This window comes from Megalops cyprinoides, chromosome 25 (assembly GCF_013368585.1).
Source record: "Megalops cyprinoides isolate fMegCyp1 chromosome 25, fMegCyp1.pri, whole genome shotgun sequence".
Classification (NCBI taxonomy): Eukaryota; Metazoa; Chordata; class Actinopteri; order Elopiformes; family Megalopidae; genus Megalops; species Megalops cyprinoides.
This window is the reverse complement of record NC_050607.1, coordinates 18497712-18518955: the sequence shown is the minus strand read 5'-3', so window position 1 is coordinate 18518955 and position 21244 is coordinate 18497712. Positions and strand designations below refer to the sequence as shown.

Below are 21244 nucleotides of genomic sequence, written 5' to 3'. Positions count from 1 at the left end.
GCTTTAAATAAATTTATACATTTTTCTCTCTCTCTCTTTTTTAAATTGAATCTGGAAGCAAAAAATATTAACAAACCACCAAGGATACATGCAACATCCAATGTGAAAACATTTAAATTCTCCGGCAACTACTCAAGTTGGTATTTTTTTGTAATCTGTGAAGGGTTTGCTGTACAGATTTGGACGGGTTTACAGGACACACTTTGTTCAGCCAATCATATAATCACCAGATTACATCACTGGGTCACTATACAGATAGTCAAAGAGAATTTCCTTTTTTCTCACACTCACATGCGCAATGCCAGACCAAATAAATGTTTTGATATCTTCTCATAGAAAAAAAAAAATCTATGTATTTACAAGAATACAAACAAAGAAACCACATTCGCACAGTTCACTTCAGGATAGCAGTAAGACTCCTTGGTTTCCAGGTCACCCCCTAACAATAGCACAGCCAAGGAAACTGAAGGTGTAATATTTTTTTGTGGAAATTGAATTATGCGGCATCCAAAAGGTGATAGCTTGTATTTAAAAAAAATGAACGTGGTTCAATTTCAACTGATATACATCTTCAACAGAACATCTAGTGATTGTTCACTTAAAAAGTTTTTTTTTTTGTTCCATTTTACATATACTGAAAAAATAAAACTATTTAACTGGGAGTGCCTAAAAAAAGGTAGCGAAAAGCTAAGGTATCTGAAACTAAGTGTTAAAAATAATGCGGGAGATATGACCCCATCTCCTTAGGATGTTGATCAAGGAATCTTCATCCTTCCTGCAGCGTGTATCCATGTTTTAAACACAGAAAAACACACCTGTTCTAAACACAGATTTTCTCCAAACACCACAAACACACACCTATTGTGCTGCTAGCCAAAAAAATGCCCTTTTAACAATGATTAGTTTCCTCCTTCCTCGACTATCTGGAACAAAACAATGAAACAAAAAGCTTTTTTGTGCAATTACATTTTTGCATATAACAAACATGACTTATTAAAAAAGAAACAACAGGAGTAAACTTAAAGTGCACAAACTCCATGGGCATCATCAGACTCAAAATTAGTAGGTTAAAAAAGAGAAAAATATCAATATTTCTTTTTTTTTAGTTATATACAAACAGAAATGAATATTATCTTTATAAGATATGTTGTTTTCAGACAAAATGTTTGCTTAAATCTTATATGTTAAGAAAATGCATTCAAAGCACGTAGTCTATGTTGCATAGAATTACATCAACAGAACCTATGGATTTGGTTAGAATATTAGGTTGGCACATGTAAAAAACCTGTACCGTGCAGCCAACTCTTTCATATTTTAACACTGTAGGAGCAAACCTGCGACTGTAATCAAGCATGTATCATCACAGCGCGCGCCAATCATATTGTCATAAGATAACGTTAGTCCTCCTTTGCCACAGGTTACCAGAAAGTCGGGTGATTTCCAGTTCCTCGACATCTTTGCATCAGCACTGTCCCCGTTCGGGTTTCACCACCGTTTCCGCTGAAGTGATTAAATATGTCATCAACCGGGCAGGTGCATAAATGCGTTTATGCAACAACGGCGCGAGGTGACGCCGGGGCGCGAGGAGCTATCCGTGACTGGAACTGCGTGCAACCCGCAGCCGTTTCGGGCTGCGCGGACGACAAATAAATGGGTAAGACGCACCCTGGGGAGTTCATTTGGACGAAGAACACCGATTTCTACACAGGTGAGTCGACGCACGGGACACCAGCGACAGAACGACACGTAGCACAGCGAGTGACAGGTAGGACCTGGGCCCCGAACAAGGCCGGGCCACAACGTCAGCATTACGACACTGCAAAACTCCAGAACTTATTTTATTACTTTTTTTTTTTTCAGCTTCTTTTAGAGACAAAAAGAAATCGTAGCCTGTAGTACGTGCGACATCAATTTTAAACATGTAACATTAACCGAGGCTGCCACGGTTAGAACCGGGGAATGTTCACGCGACAATGGTGCATTTGATGCAAATGGGGGGGGGGGGGGGGGGGGGTTTGCACATTTTTGCTACGTCATGAGCGCGTCTGATAACAGATGTGAGGATGGCGGCCGGGGAGTGGAGTGGTACCCTGCCTGAGGTTTCCGTGGTAACAGGAATCAAGGGTCTCCGCCGACAGGACTTGACACTTGACCGACCAACGGCGCGAGACGACGAACAGCTGACAAGAAGCCACGTGCTCGAACAAGAGTAACGCTACCCAGCATGCAATTCCGAACGCGTGCCCCCCCTTCGTACTACTACAATGTGTCCATTCAGCAAACGGATATTACTGTATACTGAAAGTCTGTGACAGAACCTTTAAAATGCAATAACTTCGCGAATGGGAAGTACCGTTTTACATTCTACGGCATAATTAATTGTGCAAACTAATTAGGGGATGCAGGTGCACCTGTATGCACCTCCAGAATGATATACGCTGAAAAAGAAAATGTATATTATATATAAATAAAGCATGATAGCTCTTCCTTCTATGTTCTACACTGAGGAAAACATGGCTATGTAGCCAACGTGTTTGCAAATGAATATTTCAGTTGTGCTCAATGTTAAACATTCATAACAGCTATACCATAATAAACCGATAGGATTGTCTGTGACGGGAATATATATATTTTTTTTATCAAGCAACCAAATACCCCACTACATACAAATTAAATCTTGGTCAGTACGTTAGCGATGCAGTTTCACGTTGGTCCATGGGGAACGTCACACCATTACAACATCCATGCACAGCCAGCATGTTCTGCTTTGTCATTCATATTTTTCTATTAAATTAATGCTTTGTACATTTTTCCATCATATATTTCTCAGATATCTACACCTAAATATACATATATAGTTAAGACACAAGGGGTCTAGCAGCAAAAAGACTTTTCTATGCATCTTGCCTTTTCATCAGCCATAAACATCCATTGTGAGGAAAAATATGTATCTCTGATATCAACGTCTTTATATATTGTTTGAAAAAAGTAATAAACCATATTCATTCCCTGACCATAATTCTTCAGATAATATAATCCAGCATTCTGGAGGAAAATAAAATAGAAAAATAATAATACAAACTGCATTTTCATAGATTTATTCATGTCATTCCTAGAATGAGAATAATAATTATAGTGATCTATTTGGAATGAGTTGCGTTGCCGCTTTAAGGGACACTGCGATGCAAACAGCACTGGAAATCAATGGTGCAAATTAAGCCAAATAAAATGGCAGTATGATAATGATATCTCTAGGGGCTGTGCTGCGTGAGTGTGTTTGTGTGTGTGTGTGTTGGTGGGGGGGGGGGGGGGGGGGGTTGGAGGGAGGAAGTGACATCATTACATTGTAGAGCTTCTACTAGAGCCTTGACATCTCGTACCCCATCCTAGCTGGTTCTGTGTGTTTGATTCCCTGTTGAGAGGTGATTGCAGGGATCTCCTCTTGCCTGTTTCTGCCTTCCTGCCAGCCCTCATTCGCAGCAGGCCTCTGTGTCTCTCCAGGTTATCCTGTGTATGGATTGGACCGGGACAGGTAACGGTGGCCGTGACCCTAAAACCCCTTGGCGTGGAGTTCGGCGCGGCCGGCTCTCCCCTCTGCCGGCCGCCCGACAGCGACAGACACAGAGCACTGTCCTCTGATTGAAGACCCCGGCCAGGCGGTCGCCCCTCCTCCCCCCCATCCTCGACCTCGTCCTCTTCCTCGTCCTTGTCCTCGTCCTCGAGCCGCGCCCATCTACGACTGGGTCTGCGTCGAGCTGGCCAGAAGCTTGTGCCAGCTGACCGCCCGTTTCCGCAGGTCCACCTTGTCCAGCCAGATGTAGGTCTCTCCGATCAACGTCTTTTTCACAAACTTCCCCCCGTTGGACACCAGGAAGAGCTGGAAGTGGGGTAACAGCAATAATCATACGGCTACAGTCAGGACAGAAATCTAGCCAACCCTACGACAGTACTGCGGAATTCTTTCTCTCTCTGATTCCGGATCTATGATTATTACATTATTAGAGCAGTGGTGTAAGAGTGTATTACTATATTTGGATTACCTCTGTTTAGATGCCTTCAAAGCCACTGTGCCGTACCTTGGAGAAGATGTAAATCTGGTTGTGGATGTTTTCTTCTTTTTACCTCTTGCCTTATTTATGCATTTACATCTGTCTAGAAGCTGCTAGTCTAAAGGTTTCCATTCATTCCCACTGTAAGGAGATTTGTATTTATTTACCTTTATTTATACAGTCAATCAATTTTTTACCCACTATGCAATGTTTGGTGTTCACTGAAATTAACAAATTTATGTAATCATAGAATAAAAGTAAATCTCGCTAATTATTAAGGGCAAACTACAACGCATTTGTATTAAAGCCACGTCAAGCTGAGCCTCACACCCACATTAACTTACAGAGCTCAGTAAAGTACAGTAGCTGTAGCTCAGGAGATAGAGCAGTCGACTGGGGATTGGAAGGTCCTTGGTTCGAATCTGGCTCATCCTGGCAGAGTGTCGAAGTGTCCTTGAGCAAGACACTGAACCCCCCAACAGCTCCCAGTGGCCAGTTGGTAAGCCTGTATAGCAGCCTCTGCCACTGGTAGGTAGATGTGAGGCATATAACTGTAAAGTGCTTTGAGTACTCAAATGAGTAGAAAAGCGCTGTATAAATGCAGTCGATTTACCATTTAACTAATTAATGTTCGCTGTTCAGGTATGCTCAGGAGCGTACCTCCTCTCAACAAACTAACAAACCGATCAACAAATCAAACTATTCACAAGTTTCAGAGCAGTCAGAGATAAAGGCTCAGGTGACAACACGTAACACATGGCTAGCATTATTAATTAGCATGGATTAGCGCTGCTGGTCTCTCCCGCACCTGGATGGAGTGTCCCGCCGGATTCATGGCGAAGCGGAACGTCTCGTTGAAGGACGGCTCTCGGTCGTGCCGGCACACCCTCGTCTTCTTTTTGATCACCTTCTTCTGCGTCGCCACGTTGACCACGTAGAGCTTCACATACAGGTCTGAGCACACAACAGAAATAAGCAACACTTTTCTCCATGACGAAGTACTGTGTGTCAGAACCAAGTATTCCATTTGATTTTACCATTGCAATGCAATACTTCTGCAGGGGTCAGTTTGGTCACTACACCGTCTTTAACGAGACTCCATCATGAGCGATGTCCTTTCGTTTCGCCTACATCGCTCCCCAGTGGTGGAACGAACTCCCGGTCTCGCTACGGACAGCTCCTTCACCCCAGTCCTTCAGACGGGGCCTGAAGACGCACCTCTTCAGACTCTACCTGGACTGACCCAGCACACAATTGCTGCCCCCCCCCCCCCCCCCCCCCGCCCATCAGTGCTGTAAATTGCTGTGCTTTTTAAAAATTGCTGTGCTTTTTAAATTGTGCTTTTAAATTTTGTCTCTTGTTGCCGCCTTAACCCTGACGCTCATTGTGCCGTTTTGAAGTTGTTGAAGTTTGCCGTTCGAAAGTATATCGTACTAGTGGCCCTTTAGGCTGTAATTGTAAAAATCTGATAGTACTGCGTCCTCAAACAGACCTTGCTCTCAGCTGAGAACTGTCTCATTGTGGAACTGTACACATCCTGTCCCCGTACTGTCGCTGTACCTACTGTATGCACTTTTGTAAGTCGCTTTGGATAAAAGCGTCTGCTAAATAAATAAATGTAAATGTAAAATGTAAATGTCCTTGACATGAAGCTTAATGTTGAGGTAAGTGTTCATGCTTGCTTCCCGATTTAGCTTAATGTTTCATTGGTCCAACAGTTTAGCTTATGACGTTATGAGACTGTGGAACATATATTTAAAGGGAAGAGCTTTATTGTCTGTAGTGAATTTTAGTTTTATGGCATTAGGTAGAGCTAATGATGAAACATTGCCCCCTATGCAGGTCACCTCAACGCAGGGACACGCAAAATTTAGGTCAGCTATTCTGAACCCCTGCGAAGAGGTACTCCATAAATGACATGGAGAAAGCCAGCATCGTACCAGCTTAGACCCGGCCTCAAATCGCAGCCTGTGTAACGTTCTCACAATGCTCCTCCAATGCTGCAGCGGTGTTCCCCGACGGTTACCTGGGAGGTGGTCAGGAGTCTTGAATTTATAGGTGATGTTCCTGCACTGGAGGATCTCCACGATGAGCTGCTCTCCCTCGGTCTTCACCTCCTTCTTCAGTGCGATCTTGATCTCCCCCATCACCTGCGTTTTACCTGCAGGAAGGGAGGGAGGCAGGCAGAGACGGTGGCTTTCGTAAGGAACGCTCGGACACCGGAAACAATGCGCTGGACAATCGCGTTCTCACTAAACACCCAGCGGCTGCGGAGCGTTTGATACACCGATCCGTCTGTAATTGTGAAAACACGGGCTGTCGCCTCATTGATTGTAAATGACTGTCGATGTCGGGGCCAATTTAAAGTCCAATTTCAAGTCGTCTGAACTCCGGAAGGCGGACAAAGCAGGGTTAGAGCTTTCTGAAACCCAATTAGATTTGTGAATTGCAAACCTCAAGGAGAATCCGCTTGTGCTTGGGGACAATGTGACGCATAGAGCAATCTGTACACCACAGACATCGGCAAGCCAACGCACGGGGAATGGGGGGTCCTTTTGGAACAAAGCCACGCGGTAGCGTGCCCGTAACGAGCCGCTAACGTGCCACTCGCCGTGCTCCGCCGAATCGGCTCAGTCGCAAACAGCCCGGCTCAGTGTCAGGCACACTGTAAGTCATCTGCATTGTGTCTGTGCTCTGGCTTAGGGAAAAGCAGATCCCTTTAAAGGCTGATCAAAGCGAAAGGCATGGCATTTCAGATCATGAGGAGCAGGAGCTGGCGTGAGCCATCAAAATCCCACGGAACGTGCCCAGATCAATGGGTTTAGGCTCGCGCGGGGTGAGGAGTTTGTGTAGGAGCCTGCCACGGGCAAAATGCATCGCTGTCATCCTTCGAAATGCTCTTAGCCATGCGGAGTACTTTCAAATGAGCTGGAAGAATGGAGCTTGACAGATGAGCTATTCTGGAGCGAGGGGAGGAGAGGTGCATTGTGGGTAATGGCGTCCCGGGGTGGGGGATGGGTGGTTCCTCGTTGATGCAGAAGAAGTGAAGGGGGGGGGGTCTTACAACAAAGCCAGTACAATGGCCCGGGCGTGAAATAACGCCAACGTTCGATCATCAGTCTCCATGGACACAAACCCCCCCCCCAGCCATGACATCCCTCAACCAACAGCGCTGAAGGTGAATAAGGGGCTCCGGCTCTGGTCTTTCAGTAAACAAATGCAAACCAACAGCACTCCCTCATGCTGAAATCAATGACCGTGGTGCCTGCAGCAATGTGCCATTACACAGGGCGAGTACATCAGCTTGCCTTGGCTCTCCCAGCGTCGCCTGCCTCACGATTAAACCAGAACTGGGACACTCCCCTAGTGTCCCAACTCCAGCGCACAAACCGGGACCCAAATTCAATCCAGCTGCAAAACGGTTTGTCCTTTTAACGAAGACAACAAGCAACATCTCTATCTTAGTTTATACATTACATTGCATGCATTTAGCAGACACTCTTATTCCGAGTGACTTCCAGCATAATAGAACGCAAGAGTATCCATTCGAGTTAAATGAGCACCAGTGTCAGACCAGGCTAACAACCAGTGAGAATGAGCATAACATTGTTAAAGCCCTACCCTTAATTAACTTGTGTAATCTGACTAGACAAAGGAAGCCAAGTATACTACCATACGTCAGTTGCTAGATCACAGAATCCAAAATACATCACAATACTACACATGGAATAAACATCAAATACCCAAAGCAGCGGTTGTTAGCGGGGAGGGATTAAGGTCAGTAACAATACGCAGTTAATGAAACCAACAAAAAATACAATGCTCGATTAAATTTGTAATTGCTTTTAGACTGATGTGTGGTGGCACTGTGTCTGGGCCCTGGCCAGCTGCCTGACAGAGGATTTCGGACAGCACATTACTAATCCAATATGGCCTGCTTGGACAGGCCAAGAAATTAGCAGCAACAGCAATAACCGATTGCTAAACTTGAATTTAAACTGTGATGTAGTTCCAGCACTGACCAGCAGAGGGCAAAGCAACAAGTGTGGTGCCAGCCACACTTCAAGCACTAAAAGGAGCCATACCCACCTCTCTCTACTAGAGGGAGCCATTCCTCTCCACCTTTTTCTTGTCAGCAGGAGAGAAGGCCAAAGGTAAGTTTACCTTTATATGAGTGAATCCTTCCCACTGGCAATGAAGTGCGCTGTTTTATGCATATCCATTGGTTCCTGGTAATTTCCCACACCCAGAGCTCAGCTAATGGCCCACAACACAAATGGACAGGATTGGACAATTCTGACATTTACTTCAGGCTTTACTTTTTAATATGCCAACCGCATATAAACATACACGGTCAGTTCAAATCTGCTCTCACAGAGAGTGAGATGCTTGTATAATTAAGGAAACATGAAGTCACCTCTGTTAATTACAGAATAAACGGCAGGTCATCACTGTACAAGGCCCCGTCTGAATTATAAAGAGACTAGAAATGCCGTTTCTGTTCGGAGAATGAGTCCACGCCGAGTTCAGAAAAGCGCGACCTGTATAATTACGCATATCTAGAGCCATGCTCAGTTTTCGTAGCTGCTCAAAGCTCCCTGCCTGTCATACACTCTTATGAGCGTTCCGAGCGAGACCCGATTACACTGTCAAAGCCAGTCTCACATTAGCGGCTGACCCCGGCGATCGGTTCACCAGCTCCGGTTTCAAAACCCATTATTTCCTCATTGTGCTAATATAATCAGGCCAGGACCGCCCTTCTACCAGCTGCTAACAGGACTGAAACATAAGCAGTTATGGGTCGCTGTGGATACGGGTTTATCACCAGAGGGTTGCAGGCTTTATTCCCAGGTGTGCACTGCCACGATGCTTTTACCAGACTGCTCAGCCTGAATCTCTTCCGTGAATATGCAACTCTATGAATATATAATAACAACAAGCAAAAATGATTAGTGCAAGCTAAGTAACTCCGGATAAGGCCTGCAGCCAAGCAAGTAGCCTAAGCTGTGTTATTTACCATCTTTACTCATTTAGTCATTAAGCGCAGCAATTACAGTTGGTCCCTAACTGTGGCTAATTGTGAAAGAGGAGCTAAAACGGCTGAGATTATTGATGTGAGGTATCAGTATTCATTTCATTATTCATTATTATCATCATTGGCTTTAGCAAACGCTCTTATCCACAGTGACTTGCAGAGGTTGCAGTTTTGTTCACATGTTTCCCATTTATACAGCTGGATATTTACAGAGGCCATTCTGGGTTAAGTACCTTGCCCAAGGGTACAGCAGCAGTGCCCCAGCAGGGAATCAAAACGGCAACCTGCCGGTTACGAGTCCTGCTTCTTACCACTACACTACACTTCCACCCCATTTCAAACCCAGAAACCATCTCCCACCAATATAACACCAGAATTCAAACTACCTAGCTTGGGTATATTACTGGATTCACTGAGAAGGAAGTTCAGGATGGATGGCTACTGGAATGGTGATGAATGGGGATAAAAACTATGGGTGTTGTCAGTGTCCAGTAGAAATACACATGAAATAGAATACATTCCTCAAGCTCCATGTGGCTCCAATCAAACCTGAAGCAGCTGTAGTTCTCCAATGGCACACAGCATAGGGTAAGCAGGTAAACAGACAGGGTTAAATCCAAAAAAACCTTGTACTCAGAGTTAAAAATTGTAAGCTACCTGAACAGAGAGAGATGTTGAGGAAAATTTATTTGGCACCTAACATGAGATGAATTACACGAATTGAAGAATAGAAATGAAGCCATACTTATTCTTATTCCTGTACAGTACTGGTCAAAGGTTTGTACACCTCTGATTAAGATAATGGGAAACATGCATTCAAAGACATTTTGATGTAAAGACTTATGCTTACATGCTCGAAATTTGTTCCTTAGACAAATATAAATAGTGAAGTTGATGTCTACGCCTAAAAAGTTGTAATTATAAAAAATATTTCTGGAAACTTATATAAGATAGTTTTGATTTATTGAACACTCTTTTTTTGATCACTGCATAATACCATTTGTGTTGTTTCACAGTTTTGATGTCTTCACTATTGTTCTAAAATGTGAAAAAATAGTAAAAATAAAGAAAGGTGTGTCCAGACTTTTGGCTGGCACTGTAAGTGTTTGAAACTGAGGATTTAACAATGCGGGTACGATGATGCTTGATAGGGAAAACGTAAAACACTGCAGGGGAGGAGGACCGGACGATATCGGCTCTCTGAGGCTGAGCGCTCCCTCTAGAGTCTTCCCAGCCTCACTCAATAATTAAACACCTTAGCGTAATTAGCGCAGCGTCTGGGCTGAAATAGACCTGCAGGATGCGGGTGGAAGTTCGCCCGCCTGCGCTGAGGTGGCTTGTCACCCGTTCTGCACAGGGCCCTGGACATTAGGGAGGGTTGTGGTAGGTCGTGGGCTGCGAGGGCTTTGTCCCGCCAAGTGGTCAATGACTTCACGAGGCCCCGCTGCTCTACCCTGGCGTGGCTCAGACGGCGGCCATGTCTTGCCGCTCTCGGCTGCAAGCCACAGGAATAGGACGAGCCAATTGGGAAATTAAAATGGATGTCTTAATTATACAAGCGGGAAATTGGATGGTGTGGAAAACACCAAAGAAATGACAACAGCTTTTTGCCAGGTGCGGTGAATTTGCTGCACTTTGCCTGATGGCATCAGCCAAAGCATCGACTGAAATCTTTTCTTTATATTCATTTATTATTTCATAACGATTGCCAGTGTGTAGGCGAGGGGCTAGTTTTCTGATTTTGATATATCAACTGCTCTAAGTTATGCAAAAATGGTGGCAGTGTAGCAAAGTGGTAAGGAGCAGGACGCATAACCAAAAGGTTGCCGGTTTGATTCCCCGCTGAGGCACTGCTACTGTACCCTTGGACAAGGTATTTAACCCAGAATTGCATCTGGATAAGAGTGTCTGTTAAATGCCAATAATGTGATGTAATGTAAAATATACCACAGCCACACAGCCAAATAAAAGGCTAACAATGAATTTGCATGCCATTGTTATTCATTTCACTTCATAATGTATTTGAATACAGTCTGAGAGTGGGATGCCACATTCAGTAAACATGTAATTAGACACAACACAAATTATCAATGCACAAATGAGCTGAATTTTAATTTACCCCTCGACTGGAGTTTCTGTATACTTAAGTTGGGTTATGTAATTAACACTGCCAAATGAACTGCCAAATGAATTCACCTTTGCTTTAACAAAAAAGCTTTTTCACTGAGATAAAGAAAATTGTCTCTCTTCGCAAGCTGCAAAAATACCCTTAGATGTGGTTTTGTCTAATAGGCCGGCACAATCATTCAATTACACATCCAATTAAACAGGAATTGAATGTCCCTCCTTACGCACCATTCGTGAGTTTAGCAACACTGAGTTAAAAATCAATGATTTCTCAAGTGGTGGCGGGAGGAATGATGTCAGTACATTTGAGTAACCTATCTCCATCCTAATGATACCTCACCTTTGGTCAGAGTGTCAGCATTAATGGGCATTTTATAATGAGCTACACCGCACAAACTGTGCCATTACACCGGGACATGGCTGGAGTCTGTGCTCTAAGCCCCCTGTGTTTGATCTTCCTAATAATAATCCGCTTCCAGCGTCCGTGGGGTTGAAAGCAGCGACACCGGGAGCACGGGAACTTCGTTAAGCGGAGCGTGCTAACGAGGGAGTCCGCGCGATTTGTACGGCCTAATCGCAGGTTGGCTGTCTTGCCCCCCCGCCCCCCCAGGAGCTCATTACCTGTACCTGTTCCAGGGAGTGCGCTTGCTAACTGGCCTGCCCCCTTCCCGCTGAGCCATCTGCGGGCGCTCGCTTCTATTTATAGAGTCACGCCCCCCCCCCCCCCCCCCCCCCCCCCCGCCGCTCCAATCACCGCTACTTCACTCTCCTCCGTTCGTGATGTCATAATGCTCTGGGTACTTTTGCCAGCTGATCCAAGGTCAGCGTAACCACCCCCCAATCCTAACCCCCAACTGTTAAGTGTAAAATTTTGATTCTGACCCAAGATCTGTTACTAAGGGCAATAAGTGCCTCAAGCTCACTCAGCATTACAGTTCACTCAGTCATTCATTCATTCGTTCGTTCGTTCGTTCGTTCGTTCGTTCGTTCATTCGTTTCAGCTTATCACCTTGCTCTCATAAATGATTTGTGTCCAGGTCAATGCTTCATAGAAACATTTTCACATTTTTTCCCTTTGAAAGGAAGCTGCAGGCAGCAAATATATTTTCTCACGGGATGTCACAGTCTTTCCACTAGATGGAGATAGCTTTACAGCAGATTGGACAGCCAAACCATAACTGATCTGTTACGCAACCTCACAGGGATTTTTCTGAATGTAAGGGGTGACTATAACTTGCCTTCCCACAATTCTTTACACACTCTTTTTTTTAGAGTGTGTCTCTAAAAACTTTCCTGGCTGTCAGTCCACTGATGTGGTAAATTCTAATCTCTGTGGCTACTGGGAAATACGAAATGAAAACATTTTAAAATCAGGATCATTTTTAATTCCGCGGTGACAGTGTGACATAAACAAAATCACAGACGGGAGTGTTCAAACAGGCTCCCAATCTCCGTTTTATCATTGCATTCAAAGAGATTTGAAAAAAGAGGGGCCAACAGCTTTCAGGTCATATTGACATTCCTGAATCAACTGCACCGAGAGCCACACTCGGAGCGATATCCTGCTGCCATTTCATGATTTCTGTTCTTCCAGTAATTAGCTTCACCCAGCAAAACGCACAAATCACAGTAAATAGTCTTATCCTAAACTCTTTGTTCTATGGGGACCACCAGGCTTCAGTGGTATCCTCGGCGGAACACGCTGTCCCATTGGCTCCCTGAGGCTTGTGATATATCACCAAGTATCTACACAGCAGTAGCTGCTAACAAGAGACTCAACAAGGCAACAGACTCCTCAGCTAACAGCAATTATCACTTTTTTTTTTTTTTGCGAATGCTAATTGCAATACTTTAAATAAATCAGGACACCTTTTACCTCTAACTTTCCTGCAAGCCTCCGGTTTAATGCTACACAACCCGTACTCTGTGCTACATGCATCAGAGAGATTTACCCCGGCATTCGGTACTCTGTAAACGCTTCACGGTCCTGCTTCTCCTGTGTCCATGATCGTCCTATTTTACTGAAAGTATATAAGCAATGCGTTATATAACTGGGCAACACTGCTTGTATATATGAAGTAACTCATGTTATCCATTTTTGGGAAAGGCTCTAATGTATGTTCATGTATGCTTCGCTAGCTCAGGCGGGAGATGAGGGCATAGGGAGATGTGAGGAATCAGTGTGTGTTTTTACAGTGTAGAGGTCTTTCAGGATATCATGCGTACTCCACATACCGCGTGACTGCTCACCGCGTGTAGGTTCTTCCGTACCACAAGGTCTCTCGAGCAGTCTATGTGCCTGTGGCCAAGCGTTCCTCTCATGCCAACACACCCAGCCTTCTCTGATTGGACAGACGTCGCATGAGGTCACAATGCCACGAAAGGGGTCGTCCCTCCCGCCGGGAGCCGATGCAGCCCCCCGGGGTACAGTCTGATTCAGCACGTCTTTTGCGTCGCTCTGGTAACAAGGTCGAGACACGTGCCTTCGATAGCACGCTTTAGAAGGATGTCTACGCGCACGTGACCCCGTGGCGCGTTGGAAAGGAAGCGCTCCACACACCGAAGAGAGGAGCTCAGTTATGCATTAATAATATATAACAGCGCAGCTTTTGATTCATGTTTTAATCAGGAAAACGGCAAGCAGCAATACGCGGTCGAGGGTTCCTCGAAATTCTCAGCTTGTGCGCGTGAAAGGGTCAGAGGCGTTCAGAGTGACCGCCGTTGCTGCACGTGGCAGAGAGATGAGAGCAGCGAATCGATAAGGAGATACCCCCGACCGCTTATCTCCCCTCCGGTTTTCAGCGAAGCGCTCGCAATGTCACTGATGGACGCCGGGTCTCGGGGAGATCGCCCTGATTTAGATCAGGGCGCGATTCAGATCTCGGCCGCGCGAACTGCGCCGAGGAACCCTCGTTATCCGACTCGTCCTTTGTGATTTGCTGTGTCTTTTCTGCGCCCCGGCGGATGGCGGTTTTGCGCAGGAAGTCACGGCGGCTAATATATCTGTCTGTCCGCCCTCGATACGCACACTACCGGCTGTTCTCTCTGCTGTGTGGGATCACCAGCTCTCAGGGGCAGTTTGCCAGTGAGTTAATAAGAGATGGCAGGGCACTGTGTCGGCAGAATCCACAGAGAGAGGAATACGGAATGCACAGCGTTTGAACTGAAAGAATGACCGACAGATTAATGCAGATTTCCGTCTGTTCCGATGCGAAAATCCAATACAGCTGGAATCACTTTCTCATCTTCCGTTCTATTTGGCAAAAACCTGTTTCTAAAGGTAAAACCCACACTGACCCAAAAGACTGAAATTTTTGTGGAAACGCAACTTTTATATCTCCGTGGCGTAATCAACTGACAATCACTTCTTCTGAAATGAGTCGGTTACACTGTGTGGTTCAGAGAGAGGTCAGCTCATTGTTTCCCCCCTTCCCGGGTGATGACGCGGCCCGGATTGATCCAAACTGAAACGCTTTACGACGTCATTGGAACTTGTTGAATCGCAGCTTGTTACTTTTTCCGCCGTTTCCCACCTGCCGCTACGGCGTAGCGCGCTGCGGCTGAATGAAACGCGGGCCTGGACTTCCAAAATGGTGTCTCACCTTCTGCATCCCCGAACCCCAGCGTCGGCTTCAGCGCGTCCGGTCCCCGGGTCTTATCTGTACCGTTTGGGACTGTCTTCCCACTGTTCGAAAGACCCAGGAGAGCACAATGTCATCATTATAATCACTGCCTTCATCATCATCATCATCATCATCACCACCACCTTCATCATCGTCATTAATAATCCTTATTATTTCCATTTACCTGATTCCTTATCTAGAGCAACTGACAATGTATAAGTCAAAACAAACTTTCGAATAAGACCTTTCAAATGTATTTTTTATATATATATATATAAATAAAAATAAAAGTACACATCATATACATACATATACAATTACCCACAAGCTGGTGAATGGTATCTCAAGGGAAAAGGCTATAAGGATGAACACATTCAATTCTGCCATAATTCTGAATTGAGACACTTGGCCGTGCCCTGTTTTTTTATATCACTTGTCACGGCAATTCCTTTAGAAACCCTCTGAATGGGTTCATGCCATTAGTTTAGCAGGGGCGCTCTTGTAACGAACCGCATGGCTTCACGGCATGACTGCTGTGCAGTTCTCTCACCTCTGCCATAACCCTTATAGCCCGACCATACTCGTGTCCTCTGTCATAAGGCTTTCTGAGCATTCATGCAAAGCTTAAGGCAACACTTTATACATGTATTGGGCCCCGATAATGATATTATGAATTACGCTCGCATCAACTGGAGTTAAGGAAGGGGGTTTGCGACTGAATAATGGACTTTCTTGACCCTTTAATAAGCTCCGTTCACCCCGAGTTCCACTGTGAGAGATCCCTTAAAGAGCAATCGACGTTACAAACGCCCCGCTGTAGGCCTTCGACTGAGCAGTGGTATTGATCTGTTTACAGACCCAGCAGTGGGGTGCAATGGGTAGGATGTGAGCTTAGTGGAAGGAAATGAAATATCAATACATTGTATATGCACGGTAAAGTGAGTAAATTACAGAGGGTTTTACTTATAACATGGCGATGTTTCCCTTTACGGATAATATTTTTGTTAATATGATTGAGCTGAACACCGTGGCACAGATATGAACCTCCAGATTGACTGTGCTTTGCATGACACTCTAAATAATTTATAGTATATAAATATTTAAATTATATTTACACCAGTCCAATTGTGCTGCTCTAGCCACACCCCGAACCACCAGATTCTATCTATCTAATCAATCTTTTTAATGACCTGCAATTTTAACAGGGCTTCGGGGCCTGCTGGACAAATAGTTGCCTTTAAACCATTAAACGTGGTGTGGAGAGGCAGTTAGGAAGCTCATAACGAGACCCACACTGTCTCTACTCCTGTACCCTTGAGCGACATATTTCAATTTAGTCAGCTACATTTCGCCAGTGAATATCTGATTCTGCAAGTGGACAGTTGGAAAATTGTGAGGTATGTAAATTGCCCTGGGTGAGGATGCTTACTGAGAAAATGCACACCAAGCGCGTGGTATGTGTCTTGATCATGTAATCACTATCATTGTCATTTAGCAGGCCCTCTTATCCAGAGCGACTCACAGAGGTTACAGTTTCACGTTATCCATTCACACAGCTGGGTATTTACTGAGGCAGGTCTGGGGTAAGTACCTTGCCGAAGGTTACAACAGCAGCGTTCCAGTGGGTAATTGAAACAGCAACCTTTTGGTTATGGGCCTGTGTACCCTGCCCCTTTCCGCTATGCTACACTGCCACCCAGTACTTTCAGCAAGGCCATGGCAAGACCGTGTTTCAATTGTTCATCGCCTCCTCTTGTGTCATCGTATGCCTGGACAGTTCATGACTTTGCATTATTCATAGGAATTTTAACTGAATTCTCTCCCATGTTCCAGAGCGTAGTGACACAGAGCTCTCTTCACTACAGGAGCGGCAGTGTAGCATAGTGGTTAAAGAGCAGGACTCGTAACCGAAAGGTACCTTGCCCAAGGTTAAGTACCTTGGGCAAGGTACTTAACCCACAATTGCCTCAGTAAATATCCAGCTGTATAAATGGATAACATTGTAAAGAACTGTAACCTATGTAAGTCGCTTTGGATAAAAGCGTCTGCCAAGTGAATAAATGTAAATGTAATACAGAGATTTATGGCTAAACTGTGAGGGAAAGGGAGCAAACTGGGCAAACTGTGGTGTGGCAGTGTAGCATAGTAGTTAGGAGCAGGACTGAAAGGTAACTGAAAAGGTTGCCGGTTCGATTCCTTGCTGGGGCACTGCTGCTGTACCCCTGGGCAAGGTACTTAACCCAGAATTGCCTCAGTAAATATCCAGCTGTATAAATGGATATTATTGTAAAAAGCTGTGACCTATGTAAGTCACTCTGGATAAGAGCAAAAGAAGCGGGTTCAGACTCACATTCGGGGAACCTGGAAGATGGCGCTGTCGATGGCGTCGCCGTTGCCGCCGCCCTCGCTGTCCAGGTCGAAGCCGCTGCCGCCCAGGCCGCCAGCGGGGGGCGCCGTCGTCGCAGGGGTGTCCGTCGCCCGGTGGCCGGGGCGAGCTGCCGCTGGGGGGGAACCGGTCGGAAATTTAAAGAGACGCCCCGCGCGCCCTCACAACCCCCACTCCCCTGTCAGAACCTGGCGCGGTGTGAACAGGACCGTGTGAAGTGAACTAGCGCGAGTCACAGCGACCCAGTGCGAGTCACAGTGAGAGCAGGGCTATCTTCACTGCCTGTTCGTATATATTCCCCATGTCGCAGTTCACAGAACGCTGTGCTCGGTGCGCCGTTCGGGTCTGCCTCGCGTTAACAAGCGGGTTCAGACCTCTTGCTTTTTCCCTGCTCACACAACCCACGTTCGAGATCGGCTCCGCCCCAAAATCGGGGACAAAAACACACAAGAGGGGCTTCCTTTATCCAAACAAACACGCAGCCATGGATGCAGAGAACATACTGTTTGCCACAGCCGGAGCATGCAGACGTGAAAAAGAATTAGGACGCCCGTGACTTACACAGAACGTGGGACACACATAACACCAACTTAATACACAACCTCACATGTGTACACAAACACAAATATACTGTACAGTGCATATACACAAAGCCACACATAAGTGATCGGGCCATATTCATATCAGTGAAATTAATATACAACAAATAGATATACAACAAATCTACAGATCTCCACAGTCCATTATTTCATTATTTTCATCACGTAAGTTGTATGAGGTGGATTACATTTTAATTGAAATTTTATTTCGGTTCTATTTAGTTCTTACTTAGCTGACATAGCTAAGCTATACAGTTGTACCTACGCAGAGTTGTACCTAAACACCCAGTTAGAAGTTTGGAACCACGCTGTGTCCGTTTTATCATTTTTTCAAATGTAATTATAACTGTGACAGTAAACAGCATTAATCGCCCAGGCGAAATAGGAAAGTGTTCTTTTTTGTTAAAATAAAACAGATGGGGGTAATTAAAACTACTGCAGATTAAATATGAAAAAAATGATATGGAATGTGTGGCTTGGTATGAGACTGATAACCATAATTCATGCGTGCATTTTCTCATGTGTCTGAAAAATGATATTTCTGAAGTGTTCACTAATACCGTATCATGAAGTTATGTGATTATGCATCCACACAAATGCATCAGCACACGCCCACATATAACCTTCAAAATGAGTTTAAATCCTCCACCACACCGGCTTTAAAACATTCTCACAGCCAGACAAGAACATCCATAGGATTGTTATCCATGATCATTTTCAGGTATTAGCAAACCACTAGCTGACCAAGGGAGAAATGCCTTGCAACATGAATTACTGGGGGTAACAGGTCTTTTATGTTTTAAGTGTGCTTTTAAACCCTGGGTACTTTCAGTCCATGACAACTGATCTACGATCAGACCGCCCGCCTCCCATTCCCGATCCCATCCATTTGGCGTCTAATTTGAACTCTGATCCAGGATCAGTTGCTGAGGGCAGAAAGTGCCTGCACGGCATTAAAAAAAAAAAAACCCTTGCCTTTCCAGAGAGACGAGGCGTACTTTTCTCACCTCCTCCTGCGATTGGTGTCCCGTCAGACATCACTTTCCTGATGGTCAGGTGATTCGTGTCTTTGCCGTCATTGGCCGGCGCGGGCAGATAGTCAGACTGAGTCCTTTGTATTGTCAGTGCTCCGGCTAGGCCGTGTCTGTGCCGTCTCTTCTCGCGGCCTGCCTGACCGCTCTTATGAACTGCGGGGGTTGGGGGGGGGGCGCCCGCGCGAGAGGGACGAAATGGAAACCCAGAGTGTGTATCCTCGCATGGACCCAGCTTACTGTAAAACGCGTCGGCGCATGCACCAAAAAAAAAAAAACAACAAAAAAAAAAACCAACGCACGTGCGTTCCCTCCGAGAGGCGTGCGGGTCATCGTCTCTACTGAGGTGCGTCGTGGTCCAGACACCAGAGAGAAAACAAAAAAAGAAAACCAAAAAAAAAGAAGACGAGAAAGGAGCACACCGCATGCACGGGAACTCGAAAGGGTCGAGCGGCTTCAAAACTGGCTGTTCGAGCGATTCTCGGGCTTGAGCTTGAGTCGGGGAGAAGAGCCGCGAAGCTCGCTGACTTCTGAGGTGCTGCGCAACAGCGCAGGAGCGGGGAGCGGGCGTTGAAGGAAGCGGAAACGCTTCAACAGACTGGGCCAGTGAGGCCTCAACATGGCCCGGCCCGGAGTGCGATCCCAGCCTTGGTTTCTAAACTTTGGGGGTGGGAAGACAGACGGGGGGGGGGGGGGGGGGGGGATCGTAGAAACAAGATTCTGGGAAGATGCACTCATGGATTCAAATGCGCCCTTTAGCTATCATGAATTTCTATGGTCTTGGAGGACTCATCTGCCTGCATGCCACCCCATGGTCGAGGTCATAGAGGTGGGCACGTCTGTGTCGGGCATGGATTTTAACATGACGGACGTGAGGGACTTTTCTGTCACCGCCTGTTCTTTAAGGGAATGTTAGCTTGGTACCATATATTGTGTGTTAGAGTCATTTAATGTTAACTGCACTGAGAAGTGACAAGCGGCTTCATCTGTCATGGTTTAATTAAATCATTTTATGTTTAGGGACTATTACACACTGAAAATTAAATCAATTTTGGCTGGTTCGGCCACCGGAGACATCTGTGCGACTTAAAAGACTTAAAAGTAATCTAAAAATAGACTGTGACTCCTTGAATAAAACGAACTGTTCAAACTCGGGGCGTATCTCGGAACTACTTTCTGTTCACGTCATTTTAACGGGATTTAAGATTTCAGTTTGATGGGGCGTACTTTGAAAGTGCATTACCCCAATATTTGTTAGCGTTTCTCCCTGATAACTGTTTAACGGTTGTTTGATAGATGAAGTTTAAAGCGACGTTTATCCACTTGGAAACAGCCAGTTTCACTCCCCTTTTCTAGGGACACAAAAAGGGAAATCAAATTTGTAGGGGGGGGGGGGGGGGGGGGGTGAGGGTGGGGGGGGGGGGGTGAACTCGGCGAAGGTCTTTGACCACACAGGTAAGCACACACACGACAAACCGTGAGAGAACCGTGTTCACGGGAGGTTGGGAGGTAAACCAAAAGGAGCACGGAAGAGGGTGAACGAGGAAACAGACGACAGAGAGGCGAGGACGGAAGGAACGAGAGGGAGCAACGGATGAGAGAGAAGCTGCCATGCCAGAGGAGGGGGTGGTGGGGGGGTGGTGGGGCTTAGTCGCGTTCTTTACTTGGTTGGAGGCGGTGCTGCTGGGCGGCTGCTTCGGCCGCCGCTGTGGCGACGCCCGCGTCCTCCGGGGGCGCCTGAGCGACGCCGCTTTTGCTCTGACTGCGGGGCGATCCGTGAGAGCGCGAGTGTCCCTCGGAGGACGGTTTGGAACTCCCGGGGCTACTGTGAGATTTCTCAATAGTGGGCACCTGCATGTCTAAAACAACAGGTCCGTCATTGGCTTCACATCACCAAACCCCAAACGGCAAAGCTTAGCTTACAGTGTGCACACTTTCAACATGATGCTCGTTGTTTGTGTGTCCGGAAGAACTTCACCAAAGCCCGGCCCTGGAGACCGGACCTTGGACCCTTTCCGCGACGGCAGCCATTTTGAACTGAAATCGAGGCTGCGTGGACGTCAGCCAAGATGGCGGCCAGCAGATGAATGGCTGCACGCTGATTTTAGAAGGTAGCCCAACCGTAAATGACACAACAACACCAGCCGACTAAAGGTATGAAACGTGGATGTCCCTCAAAGCCTCGTGTTCAGTGTAATATGGCCACTACATAAATGACGCCCTTCCTCCATCTATCTTTGAATTCTTTCCCCTTTGTCAATCGGTAATCGAATACACTGTGCCTGGCTCTACAGTGACAGCAACTGTGCTCGTGGAGGAGCGCCGGGGAATAGCAAATACATTACTCTGATACGCTCACGTGCTGACGGTGACTGTTTTTCAACACCGCAGGTC

The 21244-nt window shown here is 46.0% G+C and overlaps 1 protein-coding gene across 1 annotated transcript in view; it reads right to left on the bottom strand.

The window, feature by feature from the left end:
• Positions 1–3313: 3313 nt before the first annotated feature.
• LOC118771737 (protein piccolo-like) overlaps positions 3314–21244 on the bottom strand; it is a 95221-nt gene continuing 77290 nt past the window's right edge. The window contains exons 24-31 of the mRNA XM_036519743.1: positions 20506–20709; positions 20174–20202; positions 18650–19505; positions 17185–17380; positions 14814–14896; positions 6076–6210; positions 4858–5003; positions 3314–3877 (exon numbers count right to left, since the gene is read on the bottom strand). Coding sequence (XP_036375636.1) covers positions 3734–3877; positions 4858–5003; positions 6076–6210; positions 14814–14896; positions 17185–17380; positions 18650–19505; positions 20174–20202; positions 20506–20709 — 1793 coding nt within the window. The 3' untranslated portion in view covers positions 3314–3733. The remainder of the gene's footprint in view (positions 3878–4857; positions 5004–6075; positions 6211–14813; positions 14897–17184; positions 17381–18649; positions 19506–20173; positions 20203–20505; positions 20710–21244) is intronic.